This window comes from Odocoileus virginianus, unplaced genomic scaffold (assembly GCF_023699985.2).
Source record: "Odocoileus virginianus isolate 20LAN1187 ecotype Illinois unplaced genomic scaffold, Ovbor_1.2 Unplaced_Contig_29, whole genome shotgun sequence".
Classification (NCBI taxonomy): domain Eukaryota; kingdom Metazoa; phylum Chordata; class Mammalia; order Artiodactyla; family Cervidae; genus Odocoileus; species Odocoileus virginianus.
In genome coordinates this window covers 515,698-528,073 of record NW_027224346.1, presented here as the reverse complement: position 1 = coordinate 528,073, position 12,376 = coordinate 515,698, and the positions used below count along the sequence as shown (strand labels likewise).

The following is a 12,376-nucleotide window of genomic DNA, read 5'->3' as shown; positions in this document are numbered from 1 at the left end:
TCTGTATAGTTAATCTATTGAGATTTTCAGCTGTCTATCTGGAAGGAACTTAGCCTCATCCTTTATTCTATAGGAACACCTGTGATAGAAGGTAAAAAATTAGACTTTGTTTCCTTTCATGTACAGCAATTTTCATTTTGTGTGTTTTATTTCCTTTTTAAAATAATTGAGCCAAGTAGTGTACTGTGATCACATTTTCTTTTTTGAAGAAAAATGTTGGTTTGTTGGACCTGGAGCACATTTTTTGCCACATTCTTTTTTGATTCACTTAATTTTTCTTGACTTTTAGACTTGAGTTCCAACCCCTCTGTAAAATGCCAGTTAATAAGATTGTACTATTAAACAATCTGTTGCTTTTCTTTCTTTGGCAACACTGTTCATAGAGCCTTCTTTCTGCCTGTTCCAGTATGAAGCGTTTGCACTGTAGTTGTAAGCTTAAGGCACAGTTCTTGTCCTGGGACTTCTCTGCCATCCTGGGATGTTCTTTCACTCCTTTCCTAAGTTAGATTCACTATTTTCCTCAAACCCAGGTCTTCCCCTTCCTAAATTCTGTTTGATTGAACATATCCTTAAAAGCTTCCTGAGAAAGAGTATATGATCAGTAAATATTTGGAAATTTGACAAATCACATCTTTATTTTATCATAAAATGTTGAAGGATAGTTAAACTGGCTATAGAGTTATGTTGAAAAATGATTTCTAGTTAGAATTTTGAAGGAATTTTCCATTGTTTACTAGCTTCCAGTATTACTTTTGAGAAATCTGATGCCCGGTTTATTTAGTACGCCTTCTTGTAAACATGTAACCCTTTATTTTCTTTTAATCCCTGCTGTTTTGAAGGTTCACAGTAATGTACCTTGGTTTTCATCTTTTAGTTATCACACTGGCATTCTCTATCTATTCAGCACAGATTTCTCAGTTCTTTATTGCTGATATTATGATTTTTTAGGGATTGAGTCTGTAATCTTTTCTTGTCTCTCCTATCCATCTTTGTCTTTGCTATTTTCTTAGAAATAGCCTTAATTTTTCTTTTAGCACTTTTATTTCAGTTATTTTTTATTTCTGTGAGTTTTATTCTCTTATTTCATGGCTATAATATCTTATTCCAAAGTAGCATTATAATGCCTTTAATGTTTTCTTATCTTGCCTGCATTTCCTGTATTGCCTTCTTTTTTTTTTTTTCTGTATTGCCTTTGGTTTGGTTTTGTTTTTTCTCTTTTTGTTATTGAAAACAAATATTTCATATCATCTGTGAACCATAAGAATGTTTTATTATAAAATTGATACCATATATTAGTCTTCTCATTTATTGGGCTAAACTGTAGGATAATCAAGATAGCCAGACAGTTTTTAAATTGGGGACCCCCAGAGGTCATTAATCTTTCCCTGGTGGCTCAGACGGTAAAGCGTCTGCCTACAGTGCGGGAGACCTGGGTTCGATCCCTGGGTCAGGAAGATCCCTGGAGAAGGAAATGGCAACCCACTCCAGTACCCTTGACCTGGAAAATCCCATGGACGGAGGAGCCTGGTAGGCTACAGTCCATGGGGTCACAAAGAGTTGGACACGACTGAGCGACTTCAGAGGTCATTATCTGTAGTTGTTTTCTCAGGTAGTTGGGTTAGAGGCATTTGGGAACTGAATGGGGGAACTTTTTGACTTGAAGGCTTTCACTTAATCCCTGTTTTCAGTTTCACACCCTTTTCTATGTGATTTTCTGAATCTGGACATCTCTGATTCAGAATCTCTGAAGACCAACCCTTCTGTCTCCTGTAGTGGGAAAAGCATAGGTATCTGACTGCAGTAGGGAAAGGAGACCTGGCAATTCAGCGGTCATTTATTTTAGAATTTTAGAGTTCTCTTGATTTCATCCCCACTCTCTCATACCCACCTCTTTTGGGGTACTCTGTATCATTCCAGGGTTCTGCAGGATCGTTTGACTTGTTTCTCATTGGTGTCTCTTGCCATAACTATTCAGGTTTAGCATTCTGTCTGCTAGCTGTCTTCATTAACTGTTATGGGAGTTGCAGATCTTCTGGCATTATCAGAGGTAGTTTGTTTGCTTCTTCTTTCCTTGTTTTTGGAGAGTGGCTTTCAAGAGAGAGGAAGAAAAATGTCTTGAAATGGCAAGTCTAATCTCAAGTTGTTTTTGTTGTATTGATAAATCTTAATCAATCTTTTCCTTTATATCCAGGTTTAGAAATGTTTAGAAGGGTCTTTCTTGGTCCAAGATGATTTTTTTTTTTAATTTCCTAAATTTTCCTTTTGTGCATTTGTGGATTTTTTTTTTTTAATTTCTAAACCTTATATGCAACTGAGATTGATTTCATATGAAATAATCTCCTGCCACCCAGAATAATTAAGAACCTAGCTTTATTTTCCCTCCTAAATGTTTGGCAAGATTCTAACCCAGTATTACTGTTGAATGATTCATCTTTGCATTGCAGGCAGATTCTTTACCATCTGAGCCACCGGGGAGGCCCTTAATTATTGTTGTACTTCATTTAAATTGTCATGTGTCCCTAAAGAACTTGTAATTTTCTTTTTTTACATTCTATATTTCTTAAAAAAATTTTTTCAGATATTTTTGTTGTTACTATTGTGATTGTATTTTTTTCTTTAGTCATTATTGATCTTTTTAAAAAAAATTTCAGTGAATTTCTTTTTTCTAGGGAAATAATTCATGATCTGCAAATAATGATTTTAGTTTCTGCCCTTAGTATTTATATTTTTTTCTTTTGTTATATTGCATAATTACATTGAATAAATTTTTAATTGAACAGTGTTCAAGTAACTATAGTGGTGATAAATGCTAGCCTTGTCTTTCCCTTATTCTGATGGGAACACCTTTAGTTCTCACCTAGAGCCCTGGACCTGGCTTTTGACATTAGTTGGGTACATGTGTTGGGGTATGTAGGTGGATATGAGTGGAATAGGTAGGAGATGTTTATAATTAAGAAATTAATTTTGTTTTCCTGAATTTTAAACTTATTTTTAGTGGATACTGATAAAAGTTACTTCTTTTTTTCTGAGAGTTTGAGGATTTTGACAAATATTGCTATAGTGCTATTTTAAAATTTAGTATGTGTATTTAAGCTGTACCTAAAGCTATAAAGAAGAATAATGCAAACACTAAATGTTTTTTGTTCTGTATTTTAGTGGTTTTTTTTTAACTTTTCAAATGGGACTTAATTTTTTTAATAGTGTTTAAATTTATCCATATTTGTCAATCTCTTTGCACACCATTTCTTCTTTTATCTTAGATCTTCTCCCCATATTCCTGAAGAGCATCCTTTATAAAGTTCATACATTTACAGTCTGCTTTTAAATTGTTTCAGTTGTTGGTTATATAAAAATATATATTTTTTCTTTTACTCTATTCTTAAAGCTGAACTGGGCATATAATTCTAGGTTGAATATATTTTCTCTCAATACTTTGAAGATACTTCACCCCACCTCCATCGTTACTATTGATGTCTCCTGTCAGTGCAGTTGTCATTCTTTGTAGATAGTGTGAATTTTTGCCTGTGTCTTTTTAAAAGGGTTTCTCTTGGTTTTGATGTTTAGCATCAAATATGGTTGGGCATTTGTTTGTGTTTATCCTGCTCAGTGTTTGTTCATTTTCCCTAGTCAGGAATCCATGTTTTTCATCAGGTTTGGAAAATCCTCAGCCATTTTCTCTTCCAATAAGTGTCAACTTCCTCAGGAATTTTAATTAAAAAGATGTTGTCAGTTCTCCACTCCATAATATCTAAGCTTTTCGTTGCACTTGGGGTGATTTCTTCAAATCTGTCTTCCAGTTCACTGTTTCTTCTTTCACCTGTTTCTTTTATTTTTGGCTGCGCTGTGTCTTCATTGCTGTGTGCAGGCTTTCTGCGGGTGTGATGAGTGAGGACTACTCTAGTTGCAACGCATGGGCTGCTCATTGTGGTGGCATCTCATTGCAGAGCACAGGCTTTAGGCACTCATCCAATTATTAAATAGTATCACTTTCCCTTGATTTGGAAGTAAAGTAAAATTTCTGCTAAGACTTACCACATGGCTACTAGTTAATAATATTATGGTTTTGGGGTAAGTTGACCCAATACTGTCCCCTAGTTTGGGAAAGTATTATGATCTATCCATACAGTGGAATGCTCTATATTTACTAAAAATATCTTAGATGAATATAATAATAATAAACATTTTTCATGAGTGGCAATAGCATAAAACAGTGCATGGTATAACACCTTTTGGCTCCAGTTAAGGTGTCGAGGTGGGAGGGGGTATGAATCAAGAACACATCTCTGAAGGGGTGATGGGAAAAGAGCTGGAAGAGGAGAGTTCACCCAGGCTGCTGTCTTTAAAACCAAGGTGTAGGGAGTTTAAAGAGGTAGATTATAGGTATTAGTTTCTTTAAGTACAGGGAGGTGAAAGAAAATCAAGACCAAGAAGACACCTTTATATTAGTGCTTTCATTATGTGGATTTTGTACGTGTTAATATTGGATTTTTTGTTATATCTTTATTTGCATACTGTCATATTTTTGGTTTCACTGGGTGGAGACCTGCATCTGTTTATTCACACATGGAGTAAGCTGTTGAAGGTAAATTAGCCAGTCTAAATGAAGTATAGTGTTTAGTTCTTATGTGGATTCTGAATTGACTCAGACACAGAGTATCGGGATTATTCCAGAAATCCAGCCAAGTGTGGGATTGGGCTCTTGAGCAGGAATCTTTGTTACATTTTCTTTTTTTCTTTGTTTTGTCCTGTTCTAATGAAGAACAGTTCTACAACTCCTTGACTAGGCACCAGCAGCTTTGAAGCCTGAATAAAGCTCAGTGGAGAAAAGGCCTCCCTCCCTCAGACTGTCAGTTACCTCCCTACCATGTGACCTAGAGGCTGCCTTCTGAGAGTAGAAGAAAAACAGAAAAGATGATAGGAATACAGAATAAAACTAAACTGAGAGAATCTACAACTAAAAGAAAATGAGTCCTAAAATGAAGATCACAGTCAAAGCCACCACAAAGGGTCAGACCAAGTTCTTACCCAGAATCTTCAAATGACAGTACCTGCCTCTCAGAGGATTAACTCCCAAAGTTATAAGCCTAAGGTGCTTCTCAGGGAAAGGTCCCAGAGAGCTTGTCCTCAGCCCTGTCCTGGGAGAGAAACAGCCCATCAGTGAAGCAGCCACAGTTTGTGCTTCCTCCAGGACACAGTTGGCCACAGCCAGCTACTTGCAGCCGTGGCCTGTTGCCTGGAACCATCCCCTCCTGTATCTCTCCTTCCCCACTGCCTGTGTTCTCTTGTTGGGAGAATTGTGTTCATAGATTCCACAGGACACATCCGCCCTGTGTGGAGCCCTCCTAGAGCAGTGGCTCTCAAACCCCACAAGCTCTCTTCTGGGGTAGTGTTCAATAATTTGGATTTCTAGTAAGTTTCCAAGTGATGCTGCTGGTCAGGGAACTACACTTTTGAGAACTACAGTCTTACATCTAGAGTGGGAGAGGAGGGCATGAAGAAAAGTGTTTTTTTACAGTTGTAAAGGATTGTGAAAAAACAAATCAAGAATATATGACAGAAACCAAATGTGACTTACAGAGCCCAGAATATTTGCCGTCTGGTCCTCTGGAGAAGGTTTGCTGACCCCTGACTGAGGGTGGGCATCTGAGTGTGCCAGGTGTTGTAATGCACATTGCTGCTACTGATGCTCTAAAGGAGAAAGAAATGCTAGAAATATTGATACTGATTCACAACCTGTTATCCAAAACTGTTTTCTCTCTGTATTCCTCTTATAAAAGCCCAACACAGCATCATGAACAGAAGTGTTTCTGCATGTATTGAAGATTGCTTACCTTATTTTATTTTTGAACCAGTAATACTATACATCATACACAGTTCAGGGTAGATAGTAAAAAGTCTCACTGGAGGTAACCATTATTATCTTGTATATCCTTCTAAAAGTAGTCGAATCTGTGCACACACAGTAATTTATTGACATGCTTATATAAATTATGTATAATATATATAAATAAAGATATAAATTTTTAGAATAAATAATGTCACACTCTGTGTACTCTTCTATGTCTTTCTCCCTTGCCTGCCTTCACATCAGCTTGTGGGATCTTGGTTCCCCAACCAGGGAATTTTCCCATCTTGCTTTTTTCCATTCCACATTATTTCTTGGAATTCATCCTATGTGTACATATTACCCTTCCTTGTTCATCTCAATAACCATATTTAGTATTCCAGTGTGTGGATAATCATAATTTTTAACCACTTCCCTGACAATGAACTTTAGGTTGATAAAATCCTAAAGGGGGAAATAGCTGGCTAAGATATGTGAAATAATAATTTCACAGATAATTTGCACTCATCCACATTCCCACCAGCAGTGTAGGAGACTGCTGCTTCCTTTATCATACCCTGTGTTCCAGATAGTTTGATCTTGTGCAGTCTGATGTATGAGAACGTTTGATTTTATTTGTATTTCTCTGACTAGAGCACATGAGCATCTTTTCATATGTTGCAGAGTTATTTGTAATTCTTTTTCTATGAACTTTGTTCAGATACATGATCTAATTTTCTGTCATTTGATCATTATAATGTTATTGAGTATCTTTTATATGTCTTTTATATGATTTATAAATTCTTTTCTAGTTTGTCATTGTCTTTTTCTTTTAACATTTACTTATTTTTTTGACTGTACTGGGTCTTAGTTGCTGCATGTGGGATCTAGTTCGCAAATGAGGAATCGAACCTGGTCCCTCTGCATTGGGAGTGCAGTCTTAGCCACTGGACCACCAGGGAAATCCTGTCATTGTCTTTTAATTTTTCTGTTTTTTCTTTTTGCCATGAAATAATTTAACTTAAAATTTTGTAGTTCTGAATTTTTTTTTTTTTTTTTAGCTCCTGTGTTATTTGTCTTTTCTTAGGCTTCCCTGGTAGCTCAGACGGTAAAGCGTCTGCCTGCAATGAGGGAGACCTGGGTTCAATCCTGGGTTGGGAAGATCCCCTGGAGCAAGGAAATGGCAACCCATTCCAGTACTCTTGCCTGGGAAATCCCATGGACGGAAGAGCCTCGTAGGTTACAGTCTGTGGGGTCACAAAGAATCGGACGCAACTGAGAGGCTTCACTTTCACTTTCAGGCTTCCTCATTCTGAGCCTATTTTTTTAAACTTTTCCTATTTTTCTTTTAGTTCATTTATAAGGCTTTTTTGTTAAAAAAAAAAAAAAAACATTTTACAATATTCTGTTGATTTGGAATTTGCTTTAGAGTAAAATATGAAGTTGGGTATTTTCTTCATATCACTGTCTATCATCATTTATTGAATAATCGACTTTTCCCACACTGATTTGAAATGACATCTTAAGTTTTTAATCATTGAGTGTCCCTTGACTTGACAAAACTAAGTAATTGCTGAAAGAAAGATTTTAGATCACAGTAGTTACGAATCCTCATTGCATTTTAGGGTCATCTAAGCAGTAAGCACTTCTCCAAGTTTTATGTGCATCTGAGTTACTTCCGCATTTTGTTAAATATGCAGATTCTAACTCAGTAGCTCTGGGATTCAGTATTTCTAACAAGTTCCCAGGTAATGAAGTTGCTGATCTTTTAACCACATATAAGGGGCAATACCAGTGCCTCCACCCTTCCACCAGAGGTTTTGATTTAACTGTGCTGACATAGGCCCAGTGATAGTTTCTGAGATTTTTCTAGGTGACTCTAATGTACAGTGAAGATTGAGAACTGCTGGGTTAGGAGATATGAATTTCAATAATTAATACTATGGCTGCTGTTGCTTGAAAAGCCAGATGATTCACTGATATTTCTTAAGTGGGTAGGACAATCTTAGCATTAATGGTGATGACGGAGAATAATAAATTGATTAGCACTCAGATTATTATACATTTCTCCTGCCTCATTCCTGCTCACTCTTTCCATAAATGTTAGATGATAGAAAAAAAAAAAAAACGGTTACAGAAATAAGAGCACTGCTTTATTTGGGTGTTTCCTTTTCAAAGTAAGTATTAAAGTGCCTGAAGTTCTTGAAGAGTTGGCATGTATTTTTCTCCAGGTGGGATGAGATATCATCTCCTTTCTCCAGAGGATCGAGAAGAACTGGTAGAAGGCACAAGGCCCAGAAGGAAGAAACATGACTACCGCATAGCCCTGTTTGGAGGCTCCCAACCACAGTCTTGTAGATATTTTAACCCAAAGGTAACTTTTATCCTTGTTTTTGTTTGTAAAAGCACTGAGCAGATAGACTGGCACCTACCACCAATAGTAATGACTCAGAGATGTTATAGTTTATGGTGTTCTTTCATAGACCTTATGAGATACACAGTTAGATCTCGTTTTACAAATAAGGAAACTGAGGCTGAGTCATATTTCAAACGTCTCTGTGACTGCTCTAGAGTGCTACATAGTAACCATTATCAAAGAAAAGGGAAAGCAGTTTTTCTGATTTGTTAGGAACTCCTCACATTCATCTCAACTCCTTTCTTTACTTATGTGCCACTTTCAATGAAAATCTGCTTCTGGAGCTATGGGGTTTTTTTTCCCCTTTAGTAATTCTGTTTGAATATAAAAGAATACAGTCTTTCTAGAAAATGTGAAAAATCTAGACCATCATGAGGAAAAAGATAAAATTATCTTTAGTCCAACCATCTAGATATTACCAATTTTAATGTGCTTTACATTATGCCAGTTGGGCAGCAGAGTTTGAGTCATAGGTCTAGGAACACAATTTTTAAAAATGGATTATGAGAAAGTCCATTCGTATTTCTATCGTTTCTTAGACCTGTGACTTTTGGCTGTTGAAGAGATAATACTATGTTTTCTATTGCTACATATATTGGCTAAGCAGAACACACACCATAATCCTAAAAAGATAGCACCTGATCTTGCAAGATGGTACCCATAGCTGATGTTGAGTCTCAGCACTTAACGATCTCTTTCATCATCTTATAGGCCCATTTTTTGTTGATGATAGATACCTGATGAGTCCAGAGCATCCTTTTTACATCAGGATACTTCTGATACTACTTTCTCTGAGAAGTGGGTCCTTGGAGGCTTTCTATATAATACGATAGTGGTGATACACATATGGTAGTATTGTCAAGAGTGCAAAAGACAGCATGGGCCAGTCCAAATCCAGAATAAATATCAATTCCAATGAGGACGGAGCTTTGTCCCTTCAATAATGGGACGTTCCAGTGCATCAGGTAACTAACTAGTTCCCTCAAGGTATGACAACAAATCAGGTTCTTAAAATCGGTCAGTATTGCCCACAAAGTGGGTGCTAGCCAGTAGTGGATAGCCACGTAGGCCTCAGGTAAGGAAGGGCCATTAGCTGGTTTTTTTTGGCTGTTTTCTTTTTTTAACTTTTATATTGGAGTATAGCCGATTAACAATGTTGTGACAGTTTCAGGTGAACAGCAAAGGGACTCAGCCATACATATACATGTATCCATTCTCATAAAGGTTCATTAACTTCTGTAGCCACTGACTTATGTAGATACTGCATGCATCTATCACTGCACTGTAGCCACTCATAAGCCCATTGAGCAAGCATCACGCTGGGGAGGAAAGATGCAGACACAGTCCTATCCACATGATTACTAAGACTTCACTGCAGCTGTGGGCACTCCAGTAAGAATTCATGTGGGCTTCTACTTTATCCTTCCTCAAATCCCCTTGTCAGCATTTTTTCATTCTTGCTTATTTCAGGTCTATAACCATCTGGGTAAACTATTAGTCACTGTCTGACAGTTGATAAAAAACTGACCTGAGGCTTCCTCTACTGAATGACATAATCAACAATTGAAGGAACTGCTTGAAAATCTGCCGTATCAGGATATGTCTTTTCTGTATCATCCCTCAGTACCATTTCTGAAGGGCCTGTAATGCTTAAGCTCGTACTTTGGCTAGTACTATCACAGATGAGCCAAGCTCAGGTCTCTCCAATTTGTCAGTTGATGTGTAGAGACCGCCTCCAAGACGACATAACCCTGGGTGAGGGAGAAGGCCTACTGAGGAAGGGTTGTGATTATCCCATTTGGATGTCCTGTGTCTAAATACTAGATCATGGATTGAAACCATGCTATTGGTGATGTGGTAGGTCAGGTAATACTATTCAAAATGGGTTAACAGTATGCTCACCTGGTTTCCCTTGGTGTCAGACACTTGCCATCTGTCAGACCCTAGTGGCCAGCCAGGAGCTATTTACTGAGAAAATGGTACCTGCCTAAAGTAGGTTGGCCCTGCCCTAGAATCCCAGGGGTGTACTCTGCGATCATCTTGGGACGTGCCTCAAGTTATAAGCGGCAACTCAATGCCCTCGGGTCACAGGCTCGCCTGAGCAGCTGAGCTGTGCTTCTGTCACCTGTCCCACTTAGAAAGCTGCTCCAGGTTTTGCTCACAACTGGCAGCTTTTTGGTTTGCCCAGTTAGAGGGTAAATGTAGGACACCCAAACACAGGATATGTGTCATCTGTAAAGTGTTAGAAGATGCTTGGGGCAACAAGCTGTCCTTCATTTCCAAGGGGTTATACCAACGTGATGTAGATCAGGGCTTGGCTAACTTTTTCTAAAAGAGATAATAAACACTTGCAGCTTTATAGTCTACTTACTCTCTTCTATAACTGCTCAAACTGATGCTGTAGCCAGAAAGCAGCCATAAATAATACATAAAAAAATGGGCATGGCTGCGTTCCAATCAAACTTTATTTACAGAAACAGTCAGTTGGTTGGATTTAGCCTGCAGTTTGCCAACCCCTGCTGCAGACCTGTGGACATCTAGGAACTCTGTTATGAGCAACACCATACTTTAGGATAACTTTTGTTTTGGGAACACTTGTCTTCCCAAGACATGTGGGATCGCTTCTATTTTCTGTTCATTTCTGTTTCCAGAACTGATCAGTGTTATAGGCATCCACATAGGAGATCTTTGGCAAGGGGAGATAGACCAGGGCTCCTGCAGCTGAGATTATAGCATAGAGTTAGAATCTAGAGATCTTGAAGTCAGACTATGAAATAACTTTATCTTCTCTGTCAGTTGAAAAGAAATTCCATCTAATAATCTGGGTAGACAGTAACAGAAGTACACACTAGCCAGAGTGTACCCTATAGACCAAGTTTGAATGGTTGCTTCAGTCTGGTCCAGTGAGGAGACCTCACCTGGCCCTCATGCAACAATCAAGAGTCACCAGTCAGTTCAGCTGCTCAGTCATGTCTCTCTGTGACCCCATGGACTGCAGCACGCCAGGCTTCCCTGTCCATCACCAACTCCTGGAGCTTGCTCAAACTCATGTTCATTGAGTCGGTGATGCCATCCAACCATCTCATCCTCTGTCATCCCTTCTCCTCTTGCCTTCAATCTTTCCCAGCATCAGGGTCTTTTCCAGTGAGTCGGTTCTTCCCATCAGGTGGCCAAAGTATTGGAGTTTCAGCTTCAGCATTAGTTCTTCCAGTGAATATTCAGGACTGATTTCCTTTAGGATGGACTGGTTGGATCTCCTTGCAATTCAAGGGACTCTCAAGAGTCTTCTCCAATGCCACAGTTCAAAAGCATCAATTCTTTGGCCCTCAGCTTTCTTTATAATCCAACTCTCACATCCATACATGACTACTGGAAAAACCATAGCTTTGACTAGACGGATCTTTGTCAGCAAAGTAATGTCTCTGCTTTTTAATATGCTGTCTAGGTTGGTCATAGCTTTTCTTCTAAGGAGCAAGCATCTTTTAATTTCATGGCTGCAGTCACCATCTGCAGTGATTTTGGAGCCCCAGAAAATAAAGTCTGTCACTGTTTCCATTGTTTCCCCATCTATTTGCCATGAAGTGATGGAACCAGATGCCATGATCTTAGTTTTCTCTGAATGTTGAGTTTTAAACCAGCTTTTTCACTCTCCTCTTTCACTTTCATCAAGAGGCTCTTAGTTCTTCGCTTTCTGCCATAAGGGTGGTGACTCATATAACCCACAGAGCATATATGCTGCCAGATACCAAAAAGACCTCCGGGGAAGGAGTGGGCAGGTTAGATTGGTTAAATATCATCATATTTGGACTGTCACTGTGACCTGCTTTTGGGTCATATATCTATCTACAGTCCAGAATATAGGCTGATTTTTTTTTTTTCTTTAAAGACATCTAGTTTCCTTCCTTAGTAGAGGACGGAGTGAATGGCAAGTACCATAAGGCTGGATGGCCTGTACAGCACCGTGCAGTAGGCACAATGTCAGTGTGCTTAACAGGTTGATACACCTACACATCTGTTTCATACTAGGTAATGTTAAGACTGTTGACATTTCAGTGGCTATTTAATTTCATTGTTTTTTAATTTTTCAGGATCCTTCTGAGTCAGGAGCAGGAAACTTATCAGTTCTTTTTTTCCCC

At 38.3% G+C, this 12,376-nt stretch overlaps 1 protein-coding gene and 1 long non-coding RNA gene across 6 annotated transcripts in view; one reads left to right on the top strand and one right to left on the bottom strand.

The window, feature by feature from the left end:
- LOC139034144 (uncharacterized) overlaps positions 1–12,376 on the bottom strand; it is a 45,361-nt gene that overhangs the window by 8,219 nt on the left and 24,766 nt on the right. Inside the window, exons 2-3 of one of the 2 annotated variants that reach the window (XR_011486591.1) lie at positions 5,576–5,688; positions 1,889–2,088 (exon numbers count right to left, since the gene is read on the bottom strand). This is a non-coding gene — a long non-coding RNA (uncharacterized lncRNA). The remainder of the gene's footprint in view (positions 1–1,888; positions 2,089–5,575; positions 5,689–12,376) is intronic. The other variant, XR_011486590.1, reaches the window with a different exon arrangement.
- Positions 1–12,376, top strand: part of KLHL7 (kelch like family member 7) — a 54,946-nt gene that overhangs the window by 23,047 nt on the left and 19,523 nt on the right. For all 4 annotated transcript variants that reach the window (XM_020876484.2, XM_020876486.2, XM_020876488.2 and 1 more), the window contains one exon: positions 8,056–8,198. In XM_020876484.2, the coding sequence (XP_020732143.2) occupies positions 8,056–8,198 (143 nt within the window). The remainder of the gene's footprint in view (positions 1–8,055; positions 8,199–12,376) is intronic.